The sequence below is a fragment of the Phaseolus vulgaris genome, chromosome 8, assembly GCF_051622355.1.
Source record: "Phaseolus vulgaris cultivar YP4 chromosome 8, ASM5162235v1, whole genome shotgun sequence".
Taxonomy (NCBI): Eukaryota; Viridiplantae; Streptophyta; class Magnoliopsida; order Fabales; family Fabaceae; genus Phaseolus; species Phaseolus vulgaris.
In genome coordinates this window covers 817,964-838,223 of record NC_143505.1, presented here as the reverse complement: position 1 = coordinate 838,223, position 20,260 = coordinate 817,964, and the positions used below count along the sequence as shown (strand labels likewise).

At 29.5% G+C, this 20,260-nt stretch overlaps 2 protein-coding genes across 3 annotated transcripts; one reads left to right on the top strand and one right to left on the bottom strand.

Moving 5' to 3' along the window:
• The first annotated feature begins 4,076 nt into the window (after positions 1–4,076).
• Positions 4,077–6,032, top strand: LOC137826931 (bidirectional sugar transporter SWEET9). Its single transcript, XM_068633086.1, has 6 exons — positions 4,077–4,208; positions 4,517–4,553; positions 4,654–4,864; positions 5,172–5,333; positions 5,421–5,540; positions 5,632–6,032. The coding sequence occupies exons 1-6, from the start codon at positions 4,160–4,162 to the stop codon at positions 5,830–5,832; spliced, it is 780 nt and encodes a 259-aa protein (XP_068489187.1). The 5' UTR covers positions 4,077–4,159; the 3' UTR covers positions 5,833–6,032.
• A 4,013-nt stretch (positions 6,033–10,045) lies between these two features.
• LOC137824803 (plastidic glucose transporter 4) lies at positions 10,046–16,396 on the bottom strand. Of its 2 annotated transcripts, XM_068630483.2 has the most exons (14): positions 16,348–16,396; positions 15,816–16,153; positions 14,889–15,003; positions 14,471–14,538; positions 13,982–14,114; positions 13,802–13,901; positions 13,605–13,717; positions 13,077–13,170; positions 12,415–12,571; positions 11,735–11,881; positions 11,574–11,647; positions 11,121–11,209; positions 10,927–11,041; positions 10,046–10,374 (listed from the first exon to the last, which is right to left on the bottom strand). In XM_068630483.2, the coding sequence occupies exons 2-14, from the start codon at positions 15,955–15,957 to the stop codon at positions 10,192–10,194; spliced, it is 1,530 nt and encodes a 509-aa protein (XP_068486584.1). In that variant the 5' UTR covers positions 15,958–16,153; positions 16,348–16,396; the 3' UTR covers positions 10,046–10,191. The 2 variants fall into 2 exon arrangements, with proteins under 2 accessions (XP_068486584.1, XP_090150340.1); XM_090294214.1 differs by lacking the exon at positions 16,348–16,396 and having other exon boundaries at positions 13,605–13,644; positions 15,816–16,322.
• Positions 16,397–20,260: the final 3,864 nt, after the last annotated feature.

Below are 20,260 nucleotides of genomic sequence, written 5' to 3'. Positions count from 1 at the left end.
ATGTTCATGTCCACCACCTTATAATGCGTATGCTTTGTCACGTCAAAGGTTTATCAATTATCATCTGCATGTGGTCGTTCTTTCATGCTTTTCTTTCTGTCTCTCCTCCATCTTCGTAAAACGATAATGTTCCTCGGTTTTCTTCCACCAAACCAAATCATCAAATCGTTTCTCCCATTTTCCACTCTCTTCTTGCCACGTGCTTCATCATTTCATATTTGGGTCTTTTGTTAACCACCATCTGCATCAAAATAAAACCTTCACTTTATCGTGGAAACAAAACAACACTACTTTACACAGTACAAATCTCATGTGCCAATTTGCTTCAACATTCATTCACATTCTTCAATGTTGTTTAATTAATCATTTAATAAAAAATAATTTTAAAAATAAAAAAAATTAGTTATTATATTGACTAAATTAAAAATCATTTTATAAATTAAAAATTTAGTGATATTTAAAGTAATTTTTGTTATTAATCAAAATTTATAAAATAATTTCTAAATTAATATCTAATTATTAATTAGTTACTTAGTAATTAAATTTTAAATTAGTTTTTATTAATTTTGTAGATAGTAATTTAGAATCTAAAATATTAATATCTAAAATTTGTGTAGCTAAATTATATATCAATTTATAAATCATTTTATAATATTTTATTAATAACAGAAGTCACATTAGATATTAATAATTTTTTAGTTTTTAAATTAATGTTTAATTTAGTTTTGATTAATTATTTTTGTTTTTCTATGATTACTACTTAATAATTTTTTTAATGGTTATTTAACCTCTTAATTTTAATAAAAATCGGGGAAGAGGAAATGCACACAATTTTTTTTTCTCTCACTTTGATAGAGAGTGGAGGATAAAAAAAATAACCCTCATAAAATTTATTGTTTTTTAATTGAGATTTCTAATAATATTAGCATATAAAAAACTCTTTTCGAAAGTTACACGTTCAATGAAATGGTAAATGTATTGTCATGTCACATTTTTTGCTTGTCAAGGAGAATGAATTTGTATTTGTTTTTCCTTTTTCTTCTCAAACAAAAAAATAATAACTTTTTTTACTTGTTTTACTATTTATATAGTCAAACGTATAATACATAATATTTTTTTGAAATGTTTAAGGAATTTATTCAAACTTACGAAAATAATTATGACTTCTCTTTAAACCCATTTAACTTATATTAATAAGTTTTTACTAAAAAAATCATTACATATAAACTAAGTTTAGTAACTAAAATAATTAATTATTATTTAATTAAATAAGTGATCATTTTATAAACCAAACAAAATATTAATATATAAAATAGTTTTTATTACTAATAAAAATTTATAAAATGATTTTTAAATTGGTATTTAACTTTAGTTAGTTACTTATTATTTTATATTTAAAATTAATATCTATTAGTTTTTTGAAACTAATTTAGAATTTAAAATATAATGATTAATTACTTTTTGTCTTTAAATTTGATTACTATTTAATGATATTTTTAGTGGTTTTCTTGTAATAGTATTCTTCAATTTTTTTTTTTTTGGTAACTTTTATACGCTTCACTAATTAATCAAAAATATTATTGACTTGATAATTGAAATGAAAGATAGTTTAGAATCAACATGGTTTCTTAATACATGGAAAGATAATTTTTTTATTCTTTCAACTTATTATACTTGCTAGGGTATTATTTCCAGCCAAAATTGTACAGAGAAGTATATATTTTTATATATAAGTTTTATAAAAAAAAAGAAAAATGAAAAATATGTTGACACAACATGATGAAGGGAAGTGAAACCTAAACTAAAGTGAGGAAATAATTGTTTGGTAGTGCTATAAATAGGCAAACAGTTGGGAACGCCCTAAGAACAAAGCCAATCTATTTATTAGCCAAACTTTTTTTCTTAGATCTCAAACTCAACCAACAAACCTAACTCATTATCAATTCAGTTAAAATGGATTAGTCTCATCATTTTACTTTAAGTTGTAGGCTCATTCACTTAATCATATCATCTTTTCATTGTTTACCAATTAATCTGGAGCTCTTTTAATATGTAAATTCATGGATTTAAATTTGTATTCATACCATAGTTTTGATGTTTTTTTATCTGGAAATTATTAACGTTTGACAGAACGAAGGCCTTTGTGGTGGAAACTTTAACGTCTCGTCATGTCCCCTGTTTGGCATACCATCTTGGACTTTAATTTGCAACATATGTTACAACTTGGTTTTTGCACATAAATGGTTCAATTATGCATAATTTATTATGGATACAGGTTAAAGAAAATTATTAAGTATTTGGGTAAATCGTGTCTGGTTCGCATGAAGTTATAAATGTTTAAGACGATTTTAAGATAAAAGTAATATACTGAAGTGGTAACACGATTTTAATTTATCATTCATGTACTAAAGTCGTTTTAACATGAGATGATTATGATTTTAATTGAATGTAATACAAGATTTAACCAAAGTCGTATAAGTTTCACAAAATTTATGAACAACATCTGCAACACGATTTCAATATTGATTATTCTCTATAGGGAAGTTGTGTGACTCATACACGACTCCTTTATATAAAATTGTGGCAACAAATCGACTTATATAATGCATAATATTTTTTTTTACCTGTAATAAATTATATAAATTACACCATTTACTTGCAAAAAGGTATAATTCCGCTAGTAAAAAAAAACAACAATAAATAGGATTACAATCCCTCAAAACCCTTAAGCCTTCTCACAACTACAATTTAAGCACGTATACAAAACCTAATGATTAATAACACACTACAAGTAATAGAAACTTTGTAATGTTAGATTAATTGATGTACTAGAAAAAATCACTAAATAAAAACTAATTTTAGAGATAAAAAATAATCAGTCACTATGTTAATTAAATTAAATATTATTTTAGAAATTAAAAAAAATATTGGTATTTAAATTAGTTTCTAAATTAATATATAATTAACTACTAATTACTAAAATCGGTTGCTAAAATCTCATTATCTAATTAAATATCAATTTAGAAACTAATTTATAAATTTTATTAACAATAGAAACTAATTTAAATACTAATAATTTTTTTAGTTTCTAAAATAATATCTAATTTAATTAATATAGTAAGTAATTATTTTTGTTTTCTAAAATTGATTTTTATTTAGTATTAAATATTATGAAAGACAAATCCAGGGCAAGAAAATTACGTAATTTCTTTTGCTATAAAAAAATATGATATCATAAAGAAAAATATAACTTTACAGGAGATATGATAATTAAAAAAAAAAGTAGATTTCATATACATTTAACTGTGTAACTACTGATAGGAAAAAACAGAGGAATAGACTTTCATAATACAAGTTCATTGTATCCCTACAATTTGTTCCAGTTGCAGGAGTCTCTTTACCTTTTCTGTATTTCAATTGCTATTGGAATAATCATTTTCAAATATAAATGTTGGTTCAGGTGGTGGTTTTGTTTGTTTTTTTGGGCTCAGGAACCAAAATTTTAAACAGAAAGAAGAACAAGGTAGATGCATTATTGGAGCTAATAACTAGGCACAAAAGTAGAAGCACTATTAGGGCTATTTTATCACTATGTGGAGCACTGCATTAAAACCACAAATTAATTTGCCCCTCCCATTTAGAGGTAAAAGACTACTTAATACATATTGTATTCAGTTATTGCATGAAAACTGTGCCGCAAAGTGGACAAAGATACAACACGTAACTGCATCATGTCATAATCTTTAACTATTATCAATCATGTAACAGTTATGAATGTTGTGTGTATAATAAAGAGTAATGTTTTCACATTGCACAGAAGTTAGTTAATACTTAAGCCTCCATTTCTGGTTAATTAACCTCCAAAACTACAATGATGTGGCTGAAAATTTATCAGGGGTGTTGAAATTACAAGTTTGAGAAGAGAAAAAACTAGGCACGATGTTAGAAGTTGCCAAACTGATATTTGGTTGCATTTTTTATTGAAAAAATGTTAGTGCTCTTAAAAGGGATTGTTACACGTGTCGGACATTGTAACAAGTTATTCTGTATATAAATAGAAGGTGGCAAAGCTTGTTGAAGGGCACATTGTCCTACTCATACAGCACAAAAGGCAAAGCTAGTTTTTCCAACACTTTAGCAAACGCCTCAACATCTAAAAATGGTTTCATTTTCTGATCATGAGATGGTTTTGATCTTTGGTCTCCTAGGTATTAATTTGACTCACTAGTACTATTCTCATTCCAACAACATATGACTACACCATTTTCAACTTCGATGTCATCATCAAATATTTATATTTAGCTAGTCTTTTATTCCAAAGGGTCTAGCAAAAAAGATAGCTAGCCATCTTTGTTTTGTAACTTTTTTTTACAATCTCATTAAGGTTTTCAGTTTTCATCACTCGATCATGAGTGTAGAAATGCATCTAATAACAGTAACTTACAAATCTACCTGCTGATATTCTATTTTTGTATTGATCCTTCACTGATGTTCTCTGTTTTCTTCCCCACTATAGGTAACATTGTCTCATTCCTGGTGTTCTTGGCACCCTTGTAAGTCCTGTTTTAAACAAAAATAGAATCATGATTTTCCATTACCCCACTTACCCTTGAAATACTGATTTTTATTTTATCATATTTCTGTCTCTCACAGGCCAACCTTCTATAAAATTTACAAGAACAAATCATCTGAGGGGTTTCAATCAATTCCATATGTTGTTGCTCTTCTTAGTGCATTGTTGCTTCTGTACTATGGCTTCATAAAGACCAATGCTCTTTTGATTGTCACCATTAACTGTATTGGATGTGTTATAGAAGTTACATATCTAGCAATGTACATCATATATGCCCACAAGAAGCAGAAGGTGAAACCAAAATATTCTCTACACTTTTCCATTTTGTTCTACATAGCATATTTAAAATATGAAAAATATATATTGACAACCTTCTTCCGATATACAAATCCTGTTTTTTTTCTGAAATTTCAATTTTTATATGATATAATAAAAATACCCTTTTTTTTATATCATCAATTAGAGGTTTTTCTCGATATATCATTTCTATTTGCATAGACTTATTCATTTTGGAACCAGCTTTATTACTATCAACAGTGTTCAAAGGTGTAACTTGGTAAGCTTATTTACCTAATAAGCGTTTTGATGGATATTGCAGATTTCCACTTTGGTAATGATACTCATTGCTGATGTTGGAGGTTTTGGCTTAACCATGTTAATCAGCACCTTCGCTGTGAAGGGAATTGCCCGTGTTCATGCTGTTGGATGGATTTGTGCCATTTTTAACATTGCAGTGTTTGCTGCTCCCTTAAGTATTATGGTACATTCTATATTCAATTATTCATATAACACATATTTTGCAAAGTTATGCATCTGAAAATATGTAAAATGTGTACATTAATTGCAGAGGAAGGTCATAAAAACCAAAAGTGTAGAGTACATGCCATTTTCATTGTCCTTGTTCCTCACCCTCTGCGCCACCATGTGGTTTTTCTATGGGCTCTTTGACAAGGATGAGTTCATTATGGTGAGGAATAACATTCTATATCTATTACAACATCCTACTAATTTTCTCTTGAAATAAAACTGATGAATCTGTTGTTTTGGGGTATCATCAGCTGCCAAATGTGCTAGGATTTCTCTTTGGCATCTCCCAGATGATCTTATACATTATATACAAGAATGTTGGGAAGAACACGAAAACCAACTGTGCAGAGCAGCAAGAAAGTGAGGGCACAAAACAGCACAGCTGTGGTGACAATAAACTTGATTTCCCTTCAGTGGTGGAAATGAAAGAGAATCAACTGAATCAAGTTTGAAGTTGTGTTGTTGATAAATATCTAAGGTCTACCGTTGATGGAAGACTATATATAGGCTTAGGTTGAATGCTGAATAACTAATATATCGTATCTAATTACACTGTTGTAATAACAACTGTTGCCACTTGGCATGCATTGACTATGTAATAGGCTAATGATTATAATTCTGGTTGAAGTATATGGATTGGTTCTGATTGAAATCCCAAAAGTTCTACTTCTACATGTTTAAAGCAACACTAAAGGCTCAATTAATTTGAAGTATGTAACATTTATCTCAACCATGATATATAAAAACAAACTCAAAACAGTGAAAATAATGGCAGAAAATATTTGTCTACAGTATAGTAACTTACTTAATGTATAGTATGTATCCTTAATTAATATATTCCAGATCTATTCATTGGAAATCAATGAGGACATGAAAGTAAGGTTTTGCTGACAAATTTCCAGTTTCCATCGTGTTGACTATTACAAGATCCTTTTAATAATGTTATTGAGTAAGATTTTACCAGCATTATAATTAAGTATGAATGTCAAGCAACAAGGGAGACAATGGCAATAATAAAGGCTTCAATGCGTTTGGAAGAAACTTTCTTGAAAAAAGGAAGCACATGTTGGTGGGGTAGCCATCATAAACACATGTTGATCCAAAACGAATGTAATTCAGAAACTCATCTGTAATATCTTTCGACCCAAATGTTCTAGGCCTTGACCAATCCACGTGAGGCCACGATTGTAGCTTAATTGAGGGTACATTATATGTACAAAAGATCATGGTGCAAAAGAGTAGTGCCAAACTATACGTATTTGGTGTCAGAAACAATGTGAATGGCAAGCTCACGATGGACTTCAAACCATTGAGACCCTTTCTTCAATCGTTAATGTTAATAATGGGCCACATTTTGGGGTTGTATCTTCCTCAGCCATCTCTTTCTGGGTCATAATAGGAGCCTGGGAAGCTCATGATATAGTTATATATAGTTCTGAAGCCAAACAAAGGGATGCAGGATCTGAAAGCCACAGAATTTCTATGGAGCAATTCCAGTATAAGTACAATGTCCCCAAGCACGACCAATCAAGCCTCATGATGCACTAAAGTAATTACAGAGTCTGCACTAGAATCTGTTTTAATTAGTATGTCTATTTCCATGCGATTTCAATGTGCAGTTATAGTAAGTATGAGTTTTGAAGTATTTACTTTATAAAGTCCATTAACTCAGAAAACCATGATTGTGACTCACTGTAGGCACTTTATTCATGTGGGGGTGAAGAGAGATGAAACTAAGCAATAGCAAGCTAACCTGGCCAGGAACATTTTTCCATAGAAACAGAATCTTCAAGCACGGTTCCATTGAAAGAAGGATGTTGGTGCAGGTAAATGGAGTAAAAATCATGGCTTTAGAAGAATTTTTCCAACAAGGGTGCCTGCCAGGGGTATGACCCTTTAGCCAAGAACATGAAGGACACTTTTGGATCGGCTTGCTTACTGAAATCTTGAATTCCTGAAACCAAGGATGCTTGAGAAACAACTCTTGGTCGGTCATGTTGTGCATGAGAGAGATGTGCCTTTGATTCAGCACTAGTTGAGTTGAACTTTGTGTTCTGTGATGAAGAAAATGCTTTCAATGGTGGTGGAAACAATATTATGATTGGAATAATCACAAAGTCCTGCAGACTGAAAGATGGGTTAATATTAAAGCATGAGACAGAAAATATTCCTAGTCATAGAACAATTATAAGAAGACCAAGTTACACACATTGTTTGTGTTCCTATACAATGGACAAAAGATTGGCTAGAAACTGGGTGAGATGGTTTATGCTCCATGTGCCAAATATCAATAGAGGCACAAAATGACTGCAAGAGAGAACAAAAAGCTTCTTCTTTCTATTCTCTCTAGTGAGTTGTGAAGTCTTTGAAGTTGGTGCACTTAGCTACTACAGCTTTCATGTTCAGATTAAGTCATATTATGCACTTTTCAACTGTTCACGAATCAAAACCATAAAGCAGTATATCGTAGCAAGGCTTCTAAATGTATCTTAACACATTATGTTGTTAGTTTATTTTGAATGAAATTAATAATAATTGAATATAAATATAGGTTTTTAATAGTAAGTTGTAAGAATGTACTGTGCCAAACTCTTTTGAATATTATATTATTTTTTATATTTTAAATTTTAATTGAGAATCATAAAATTTTATAGGTTTTATACAATTTATGCTCTTGTATCCTCCAATGCACATGTGATACAAATATTCAATTATATAACGTTGACTAGTCAAATATTTATTTTTTTTACATTTTGTTTTTAAAAAATTGTCAAATTAAACCTATATATTTGTTATTATCAAACCTTTTTTTTTTCTTCCTTTTCAAATATAGTCAAACATCAAAACATTAAACATTAAGATAAATATTAAATATCACTATTCTTCCACTACCAAAACATTAAAAATACCTAATTTCAAAACATTAAAAATACCAAATTCCAAAATATTAAACATAAACATTAATTCAAAAACATTAAACATAAACATTAATTCAAAACATTAATTCCTAACGTGGCGCGATTTGGCTGAAATTTTTATTTGTGTTGCATTCTATGACGTTCCCACTTTCCATTGCTAGGTGCGGGTTAGCGGGTTGAAAAGGTCAGCTCGTCCCGCGTTTTTTACCAGCATGCCGCGGGCTGGCCCGTACAGCCCGCCCCGCTTTGTCGTTGTAAGAATGTACTGTGCCAAACTCTTTTGAATATTATATTATTTTTTATATTTTAAATTTTAATTGAGAATCATAAAATTTTATAGGTTTTATACAATTTATGCTCTTGTATCCTCCACTCCAATGCACATGTGATACAAATATTCAATTATATAACGTTGACTAGGGTTGGCAAAGCGGGCCAGCCCGCCCCGCGCTTGGCCCGCAAAGATGGGGTTGGCCCGCCCCGCAAAGTTATTGCGGGCTAGAATTCCCGACCCGCTCCGCATAAGAGCTGGCCCGCGAATTTGCGGGACAGCCCACGTTCTTTTTTTTATAATTAAATATTTATTTTTTTTACATTTTGTTCTTAAAAAATTGTCAAATTAAACCTATATATTTGTTATTATCAAACCTAATTTTTTTTTCTTCCTTTTCAAATATAGTCAAACATCAAAACATTAAACATTAAGATAAATATTAAATATCACTATTCTTCCTTTTCCAAAACATTAAAAATACCTAATTCCAAAACATTAAAAATACCAAATTTCAAAATATTAAACATAAACATTAATTCAAAAACATTAAACATAAACATTATTGACATTCTTCCATTTCAATAACATTGGATGCCACCTAGAAGAACTTTCATCCATTTTTTCATAATTATAATCTTCCCCGTCATCTGCATATATTAAAACAATGACAATTAATTAATTAATTTTTCATAAAAATAATACAATAAAAATAAGATAACTTTTGGCTCAATTGAAATCGATTTAATTGGCATGACCCAATTTAGGGTGATAGGTATCTATTTCGATGGTTGTTGGTTTTTGTGGGATGTTGGGTTGGTGGATAAGAGTTGTTGTTCTTTTTGCCCCTTGTTATGGTTGCAGTGAGTTTTTATTGGGTTTGTTTTGAGTTTGTACGGGTTTGTTTTGAGTTTGTACGAGTTTTTTAGTGGTAGATTTTTTTGTATGTTGCCCTGCTGCTACCAATTTTTTTTTCTTGCGGGTTAGCGGGTCAGCCCGCCCCGCCCCGCGTTTTTTACCAGCGGGCCGTGGGCCGGCCCGTACAGCCCGCCCCGCTTTGCCATCCTAACGTTGACATATGAAAATGAGAAAAAAAAAATTTCAAAATGGTAGAAGTGAAATCAAAACCTATCAAATTCTTTTTGTTTTTTCATAAAAAAACCTCTCAAACTCTAATAATAATACTTAACCACTAAATTAATAAATTTTTTTAACATGTACATAAAAATTATAATATATGCACATGTACTTCCAATAAAAACTAAAATTACAAATATATTTACTATTATTAAAAAATAATTTATATATATATATATATGTATAGTATTAAAATTTTGTAAGTTTGTTAATATATTATTACTATTTTCATAGTATTTTAAAATTATATACTTATTGTTCTTCTTAATTTATTTATACTTTTCAATTTTGTATATAAAGCATATATTTACTACTAGTATTAATAGTATCATTGATAAATTAATACCAATAATATTAATTATATTATTAGATAAAGTAATAATGTAATAAGTATAATTTATTGCATTTTAATACTTTTACAAGTGTAGAAAGGAACAAAAATTGTAAGAGCAGCATTAAGATCAAATGCATTTTGAAGTGGTGTTTTAGGTTGAAGGGCTAAGAGCAAGTTCTATTTCTTCCAAGGATCGACCCTTTGTTTCCACAACGTTACGAGCTATGTACAAGACAGTAACAAGACACACTGATGCAAAGCCCAAGTACACAGTGCTGATTCCAAACTTGTCTACTACACTCAAGAAATACAGTCCAATCACAAAGTTGGAGATCTGGTATCATAAACACAAATGAAGAGTTAGTTCTAAATATAAACAAAACCAATGCATGTTATGAATCCAAGAAACTTCATTGCAGTAGTATTTGGACATGATAATTTGGTATAGATTGTACTTATACGCTTATTGTGTGATTATCACAAGATTATATGCTATGAGGCTTGGACTCGCCTCTTAAATGGTGTGTTTGTACACACGTATAGGACACCGACACTCATAGGATCGTAGGACATGTATTGATGAAGTGACCAATTCAAAAAATATTTGTTGAATTTTTGACAATTCTAGCACGGTTCTATTACAAAAAAAGACTGAAACATACCTGTGCACATAAATCTTTATTGTCAATTTATACAATTCATAATTATATAATATATAAATCCGTATCCTCGTCTCCTACATTTTAAGAATTATACGTATCTCTATATTGTATCAGTGTCCGTGTGTATGCTTGATATTCTCCTAGTTACCTCTCTTATTTAAGAAGTAGAAATTTAGAGTTTCAAAAGATACAGATATATTGGATTCCACAGTGAAGTCCCTTACCCAATGTGTGCCTAATGACAAAGAAATTGCTTTTGCTCTGATTCTGGATGCAAATATTTCTGGTAGAAGAAGAGCAGGCACAGGACCAGCACCAAGAGAGAAGGATAAGACATAGCTGTTTCAAATTCATATGTCAGAGAGTGTCAAATCTAGCCCTGTGGAATTACTTTCACTGACAAAATTAAATGACTTACAGAACAGTCCCAAGGACTGCAAGGGTTCCAGAATATGGTGCAAGAACCTTCCAAGTAAATGACACAGAAAGAAGCAACATAGAAGCACCCTAGGAAGGCACAAAAAACAGGGAATATTAAAACCAACAAACTTCAGTTAAGATTACAAGCTTAACAGTAACTGATGTTTGCAAACAATCAACACAGAGAAATACAAATTAAAATCACATTTCTTAGACATTATTAAAATAATACAAAAACTATAAATTATTGTCATCATAAAAGTATTCATGTTTCATAAATTGGATACTTCATCAATTAGGATCGGTTATGTGACACAGATTGTAGCATAGGTACATTAGAGTGCACAATGCATTGAAGCTAAAGATATAGAGAAAACAAACTTTTGAGACCCCTGTAGAATACTAATAAAAAAGCTCAAACATTTTGGTTTTGGCCTAAGACAAAAGTTACCATCCCACTGAAACTTATAATAAGGAGACTTTTCCTTCCTTTTTTGTCCATCAAGGATGAAGCAACCATTGTGCCTGCAATGAAATCAAACATCATCCAGAAACAATATCCCGTTTGTGCAAATAGCATGATGTCAAAATTCTGGAATGAAAGATACTGACCTAAAACATTTGATGCACCAACCAGTGCACTTGCTGCAACATCAGAAGAAATTCCAGCACTGCGGAAAACAGCAGTTGAATAATAGACCACAGCATTTATTCCAGATAACTGCTGTAGCAAGAAAAGTGTTGCTCCTACACTGACAACTGCAACAAGGAATGTTTTATAAGTGCTACACCAACTCATTAAGCATTAATCAAATCCAGAGCAAACTAAAGAGTTGACAGTAGATCAGCAAAAGCCTTAACATAAACTGCAATGAGATAATTAAGATATATATCATCATAACATATCAAGGGAAAAGGAAACAAAAAAATACACTGACAAATTCAAAAGGTAAAAGAAAGTCTCAGGCTAAGTTTGAAACAAGCAAATTGACTTCCACAGTTCAATGAATATTCACGTTGATTGAGTTACGGTCCTCGAGTTACAAGTTTTCAGATCCTTTCCGATCTACCTCCGAGTTACGAGTTTGACAACATTGGATCTTCCTATACATAAACACTCTCAAATTAACATGATTATAACCAACCTTCAAAAGCTGCTGGGAAGCACCAATGGTAACAAAATTAACTGATGAAATAGCAGTTCTTTGCTATAAAATTCTGACTTAAAACCCTAGAAACCTTAGCCCTTGTTAATCAAACCTGGAATTAAACTAAACTAAAGTTTTGAATACCTTTCCAATATCGACTGCTGAACAGATCAAACCATCCAGCTTCCTGTTCATCAGAAGAACCTTCACTTGCTGCTCTCAAGTCCTGCATAACCACAGCCACTCTTTCTTTTCCATATAGTGTTTTAACAGCCTTTTCAGCTTCCAATATTTTTCCTTGCTATAAGGTAGCAGATGTAAATTTGTAAGAAAATATACAAGAAAATCACTGCAATTTCACAAAACTATTAATGATAAACTTGGCAAGAAACTAGATATCATCTGTGGTATTAAGATTATACATAACGACCCTAACTGTAAGATTTAACCCATTTAAAAGCTTCAAGGATGCCAATAGTGTCTTTAGAGATTTAAAACATAAGTTCTTTCCTTTGAACATGTTCATAGTTAGTTGTAAAGTTGTCACCTATAATCCAATGTATAGGTTTGAAAACAAATAGTTATCAGAAAGTTATATTTTTTTTATAAAAGTTTTCATGTTAGGCATCACTATGCAACTTGACATCTCAGCTAGGCTGACACCTCAAGTAACAAACAAAAAGTTATTGATGTGTCTAAAAGTAGTAATCTTTTATAAGAAAAGAAACTTAGAGTAACAATTCAAACTGCTTGTCTTGTAAATGTATTGTTCTGTGATAAGAGACTGTATAATATTGCCCCACAACCTGAAAAAGCCACCTAGGACTTTCTGGAGAAATAGCCATCCCAAGCGCTAACAGAAAAGATGGAACAACAGTAATTCCAAACATTGTCCGCCACCTGATAAAATTAAATGAGGGAGAAGAAGGGTGCAAATGAATGAACATACAAGAAACCAGTTCAGAATGCAAAACAAATTTCAGATCAAATTAATAACTAACCAACAAAGAAATTATTCCAGATCCTCCAAGTAAAAACCATGATAATCGATAATGGCCATGCATAACAAAAAGAATTATTTTGCAAAATTATCTTCTAGGATAAAGTTTTCTTTTGCTTCTTCATTAATTTCTCATTCGAGAAAGACACAAATCTCAACTTTCTTTTTCATGGGATGTTAATGATAGAGGGGTTTCAGTTCTAAAATTTTCACACTGAATATAGTCATTTACATCACTAATATATATGCATGCTCTGTGGAAAATAACCTCAAGAAGTAACAGCTGACAACTGACAAACAAGATGGTAAAATGAAACAATTCAACAGTGAATACCATATAGGATTTCCCTCCAGAGGCAAACCAGCCAGTAGTGCTGCAAGAATCCCAATACATATAAAAAGTTGATTAACAGATCCAAGTGCACCCCGAATATCGGTTGGAGAAATCTGTGAAATAGTAGGAATCACCACGTGATCCATAGAAAACATGTACATATGGTCACAGTTTAAAATCATTTATAAGGGTATCACCTCAGATATGTAAAGTGGTACAATTGCAGATGCTACACCAATTCCTATACCAGATAGCAAGCGACCAATGATCATTGTTTGAACAGTCTGAGCAGTAGCACTGTAAATGTAATGCAATTAACCCATCAATCTCAAAAATACCTTAAAGATCAAACCTTATACCAAGGGCAATTAACTGACCAAAGAAATCCTCCAATTGCCAGAGGGATTGCATCCAACTGAAAAGTCCTAGTCCGGCCAAATTTGTCAGCCAATGTTCCACCAGTAAATGAACCGACAGTAGCACCAGCAAGCAGTGTACTCACAATCCATCCTGCTCATAGATTAGTTCCAGTGAAAATTATGAGAAAATAATTGATGTTCATATTCAAGTCAAATTAGAATTTTGGGATACAAAGTGAAAAACTTCTCACAAACAAAAAGACATTGTTGTTACTTGTCAGTCTTGCTGAGTCTTGCTGAGATGTCAAGTTGTATAATGATGTCAAACATGAAAACTTTTATAACAGAAATCATGTTTGAATATATGCGGAAAATATGCCTAACAAGTTAACAAGCTAAAGAACAAGAAAGGGTATATACTTTAAAATCTATAGTTTCTTTTTCTGATAATATCAATCCAACAATGTAAACTAATTTGCAACAACAACTAAGGAAAAAAAGATGTACCTTGTAGAACCGTGTTTTGGATGATTCCAAGATCCTTGGCAAGGTACTCAAGAGAACCATTCACCACCCTATACCAAAAAGAGTGTTGTCAGATTTTCCTAATTAAGAATAATAATCAATGACAAATAGTACTATAACACGGAAAATTCAACATAGAACTCCAGCGAACTGTTTGGATGTTATCTATAAACACTTTCCAGAGAAGAAAATAAGAAGGAAAAAGTTAATTAAACTTCTCGATGGGCTAAACCTGGTTTATGCATAAGTTAAAAATCATGTTTTAAAGAGACCAATAATACAGAACTCTACAAATTAGCTTATCCTTGTTAAAAATAATCTTTAAGATGCTAACACAGAATATGATATGCTGCAGTATGAGTTCATTGATCTTTATATCAAATGAAAATGAAATTCATACCCAAGATGATACCCAAATAACATAGCTCCAAGGCAAGCAACACCAACATAGGGCAGAACAGTTCCAGAAGGTTTGCCCGAAATATTATTGGGGAGAAGATCCTCAACATCTTCGTCTGCAACATGATCTTACTGAGTAATATTCGAGGAACTTAAGCACATTCATATCATTCACATTATGGATGTGATATAAAGAGCCATCAGCAATTGAAAAGGATAATGCAATAAAAGAACAAAACTTAGATACAAATCGTTAGATGTTTCTTGTGTTAGATTGGAATTTCACATAACAAGGTTTGTATCAAAGGTCAAAGTAGAATACCAAGGTAAAACCTCAATTCTAAATAGATGCATGCTACCTGTAAGGTCATGGGCCAATTTTGAGGCCGTGGATCGGGATCATGTTCGTTTTATGTCTTTTTAACCTCATTGGCTTATGCCTGAAGCTGAAGGGCTGTGAGATTATGGACCGATCCCTTTAATTGGGAGAAACGGCTCGATAACCAATCTATGGAGTTAATGGCAGAGATCTCTTTTTATGGCTTAAGGAAGACGTTAACTAGGGTGATTTATAAGAGAGAAGGAAGACGAGTGAAGACACACAAACAATTAGGACTAGAAACCATTGTTGCTAGTTAAACTTGATGGCTTATCTCTTGGATAGAACACTACCAATGGCAAACTCTAATTCTGAAAGGAGAACAACAGCAACACCTATGCATCTAAGTATCGTCCTACAATAAACTATAGCCGAGGAAATCCCAAAACATTTGGATGAAATTTCGTGTTAGTGTATTAGCAGACAACCATTTAACAAGTCAACGAATCGACCACAATGAGAAGCATGTTCTTGGTATGCATTAAAAAGAGATCATGAGAATGAATAGCAACATGAAAAGCCATCAACAACAACAGAAGAGAAACAAACCAGAAGGCTGAACCCTGAGTGATCTAGGCTTAGCAGAGGAGCCAAAAATGCCACCAAAAGTATTTCCTCTGATAGAAAACTCGGTTTCCATGTCGAAGGAAGAAGGCATCAAACCGCACCACCAGCTTCTTCCACTACTCATGCTCTTGCACACTCTTCTTCCTCTCTCTTCTCAATTCACAAAAACTCACAAACACCCTTTGCTTCTGAATCAACAAAGTGGTTCCGTTGCACATTATCTGATTCAGAACAGTCAAAACACGTACAATAGTACGAACCAAACCAGTAAGCGAATCTAGGACACTCCAAATCCAATTGCCTTTGTGTCAGGAAATTACCTAACAATTAACGAAAATAAGATACTCGTTGGGATCAATATTTGTGAGAATTATTTCAGAATTATATAATTACAAAAAAATATTAAAAAAAATTGCATGAAAATTAAACTCAAACAAAATCTTTTATATTTAGAAAAATAAAAGTCAATGATGAAAATAAAGTTCTTTCACTCGGTCAAGAAACCATAGCATACAAAAACGTAACACGCCGCCACTTCTAAGAAAACTAACCGAATGTATTATGTTTATGTTTTTTAGTTTTATCGCTTAAAAATTTATCCATAAAATATGTAATTATAAGTATAGGATAAAAATAAATCAAGTTAGATATATGAGTGTCTGTGTGTTTTAATATATTTATATTATTAAATTTATTTTTGTATATATAACATAAATATTTTCATGTAAAATAATTATATTTTTAAATCTCTTTTTCATTAATATATTGCCAAAATTATTTTTCATCATAAAAATAAATAAATTTTCATTCATAATATTTTTTTTTATCGAGATCGAAACCAAATGAATCACGTCAATCGATATCGAAAGTCGACTGACCAGATAAATTCAACATATTAAGATAAAATAAAGAGATACGTAATATGCGATAGATCTAATAATGTTATCTTATAAAAATATATTAAGTATGATCCTTAAATAAAATAGTTCACTATAAACACTATATAAATAAACATGACTATACAAAAGTAAAAACTAAGATAAATTTTTATCAGTGTATTATATATTATTTACTATAATACATAATATTTATTTATTTGTTGGATAACCTTTCTAATCAAATATGAGAAAAAAAATACAAAGATGAAGACGAAGAAGAAGTGACGAACGAAAAACAATATATTTTATTTAATCCTAAAAGTAATATCTAAATCATTTTATTTCATTATTCAAAATATCATATAGACAAATATAAGATTATTAGATACGAAAGTTTAAAAAAAAATAGAAATCAACAAAAGTTTGTTAATTTATCAATGTCCAAAATATTTAAATTTGTATGTATTTTAATTTATTATATTAAAGAAAAATACTAACCGTACATTTTCTACGTATAATTATGAATACTGCAATTTATGGAAACTTGCAAATTTCGATGCATCTTCACTCTTATTTAATGACTATTTAATTTTAATCTCGTAACGTTTAATGCCTTAAATGACTATTTCTACGTGTAATTACAAATGTTTATTAAATTGACTTTCAATATTTGTTTTTTTCCGTTTGTTTTTAGATGTAGTTTGAGGTTTATTTTTGGGAAATTAAAAAATGTAATGATATTTTTTAATTTAATAAAATAGTTATATTTATTTTTACTTAACTCTTTCATTTCTAATTAAAAGTAAGGTGAAAGATAAAACTATAAGTAATAATAAAGAAGTAATCCATGTTATCTCAAACCTTGAAAATAACAATTAAATAGAATAATTTTTAAAAATGAGTTAAAAAATAAATAAATAAATATTAATTATTTCAACGTATAATTTACAGAGACTAAAAATGACATATTCGAAATTGTAAGATTGAGAAGATAATTTTTAATTTCAAAAAATATCTTTCGAATTCTATAATCTAAAATATTTATTTAAAAATATATTTTAGATTATAAAATTTAGAAACTAGATCTAGAATTATTTTAATTTTTAATTAAAGATATAATGATTATTATGCAGACTCTACGGAAGACTCTATGGGAGTGTAGGAAAAAATAAGGAGGTGTAGGAAGAATTAGCCTTATCCAATCCTTCCTCATAGGCCCATTTACATTCTAAGGTCTAAGTGGGTTTTTTAGCCTCTAGGGCCAAATTCATGTAAAGTAAAAGAAAAAGGTAGCAAAAATTACAGACACTAATTTACATTTATTTAGCATTGATAATAAGTTGTGATGAAAATCGTATAAAAATATATTAAAATAAGAAATACATACGTAGTGTAATTCAATAGAAATGTTTCTTTATGATGGGATAATTTTACTCTTATTTATTTCAAATGTAATTATAATGTGTGTTAAATATTTATTTCTAATCAAACATGTTATTTTAGAAATTCTTTTGAAGTCTTTATTGCAATGTCGAAAAAAATAAAACAATTAATCGTCTTATCTAAACTAGATATAAAGCACTTCAAATTTTTTTAAAAAAATGTGTTTTTCATTTATTAATTTTTTTCAATTAGAACATAAAAAGTTAAGTGAATGTATGATTCACTACAAGAAAATAAATAAAAACTAATTTTAGAGAAAAAATAATTAATTACAACTAAATTAGAGACCAGAAACTAAAAAAACTTTGGTTTTTAAATTAATTTTTATTTTAAATTTGACATGTTCTAGATGAAAATGGCTACACTCACAACTTCAAATATTGTAGGTGTGCCAACCTACCACTTCTAGAGCTTCCATTTTTTTAATCTAACTTCAAAGATAAATATTCTAATTTTGAGAACAAGGTTTTAATCAAATTTGTATGTATTTATATAATCCAGATCGAAACTTGTAGAATGAGGTTTTAATTTGCAATATTTTTTATCCATGTGAAATATATATTTCCATTTGAAATGAATGTGATTTTCTTTGTCTGTTAAATTAAACTAAGATATTTGATCATGTTACTTGTCTTTTTGCATGCTAAAATCTCCAAAACCATTCATTTATGATTGAGTAAAATAAAAGCTAGTAATTTGTATATATAATATAGTCTGAGGATTTTAACTTGCACACTTATCTAAAGTAAGTGTCTAACCTACTCAAATGAACCCTCTTTTAAGCATTTATGCATCTTAATTAATCTTGACCTTCTAGATCAAGCTTAATAATATAGGATTAGCGTCACAAAATTATCCATTTTTAAAATGAAAAATTAAGACAAACAATTTTTAAATAATTATATATGTATATAATAATAATAATAATAATAATAATAATAAGCATTTTTTAAAGCTAGGGCTACTAGAAGACCATCCCTTAAAAATAAGTGTTTTATTAAAGCTCAATTATTATTATTTTGTTCTCGCAGACATGTTTATAATATTAAGATGTTTATTTTACGATAATTATCTTAGCATAAGCACACTTTTTACAATGGTTATACTAAGAATTAATGTGAAAAATATTTTCTAGATTAATTATAAGATAATTGATGTAACATGTTTATATTGTCTAATTTTGAATTCCTCACTATTTTTTTACATCAATGCAATACGAAGAGCCGATCTAAAATGTTTAAGTCACTAGTTTCTATATTTTTGTTATTACTATAACAATTTAAAAAAAAATTATAACAATATAAAATATTATTAATACGCTATGATTTGTTGTTAATTTTTATAATTGTAGTATGATTATTTTATGGCACCTTCCAATTTTACAAAGAAGGTTTTAAAAGTTTTTTAAAAACACATTTTAATTTCCATTTTATATTTTTATGAATATATATATAAGATCAAATTATACCGATAAACTTTTACTAATTTACATAATTTATTATCTTTCAACTAGATCAAAATCTTTTTCAAAATTAAACATTAATTTAAAAGTTCTATTCAGATAATTTATATATACAAGTTTTATATTAATCTAAAGTTATTTAATATATTAAAATCAACTTATAATTTTTAAAATATACTTAAATATGAATAATTTCATCACCTTATTACTGTTCAACTTTAATAAAATTTGTGATAAACTATCATGATGATATGGAATTATAATATAACGATTGAATTAATAAATTACTTTTTGTATAAAAATTCCATAATTAATTTGATATTATAATATATATATATATATAATAATAATAATAATAATAAAAGATTGTCTCGTGGGTTTGCATTATATAAGAAATGAATTTACTTTACCAAAAAGATTGTCTGTTTGTGATAATGTGATATATATTATTGATTAGTACTGTTTTTTTTTATCAGCATTGATTAGTACTGTAGATTGATCTATAGTGATTGCATTATTAATTTATTTTCTGCTTATCATAAAGTTAAACTTCAAAGTATTACAGTGTAAATTTTGTAGTATATAAATACACTGTATTGACAAATTAACAGCTATCAACTTCAATCAATTAATAATTAATAATC

What these genes read in the sequence shown, in the direction of transcription:
- LOC137826931 (XM_068633086.1), top strand. Translation starts at nt 4,160, where the DNA reads ATGGTTTCATTTTCTGATCATGAGATGGTTTTGATCTTTGGTCTCCTA. An exon ending in CTGGTGTTCTTGGCACCCTT is followed by an intron (nt 4,554 to 4,653) that starts GTAAGTCCTGTT and finishes TGTCTCTCACAG; the next exon opens with GCCAACCTTCTATAAAATTT. An exon ending in ATGCCCACAAGAAGCAGAAG is followed by an intron (nt 4,865 to 5,171) that starts GTGAAACCAAAA and finishes TGGATATTGCAG; the next exon opens with ATTTCCACTTTGGTAATGAT.
- LOC137824803 (XM_068630483.2), bottom strand. Translation starts at nt 15,957, where the DNA reads ATGAGTAGTGGAAGAAGCTGGTGGTGCGGTTTGATGCCTTCTTCCTTC. An exon ending in GCAATTGGAGGATTTCTTTG is followed by an intron (nt 13,902 to 13,981) that starts GTCAGTTAATTG and finishes TTACATTTACAG; the next exon opens with TGCTACTGCTCAGACTGTTC. An exon ending in TTATAAGTTTCAGTGGGATG is followed by an intron (nt 11,210 to 11,573) that starts GTAACTTTTGTC and finishes GTGCCTTCCTAG; the next exon opens with GGTGCTTCTATGTTGCTTCT.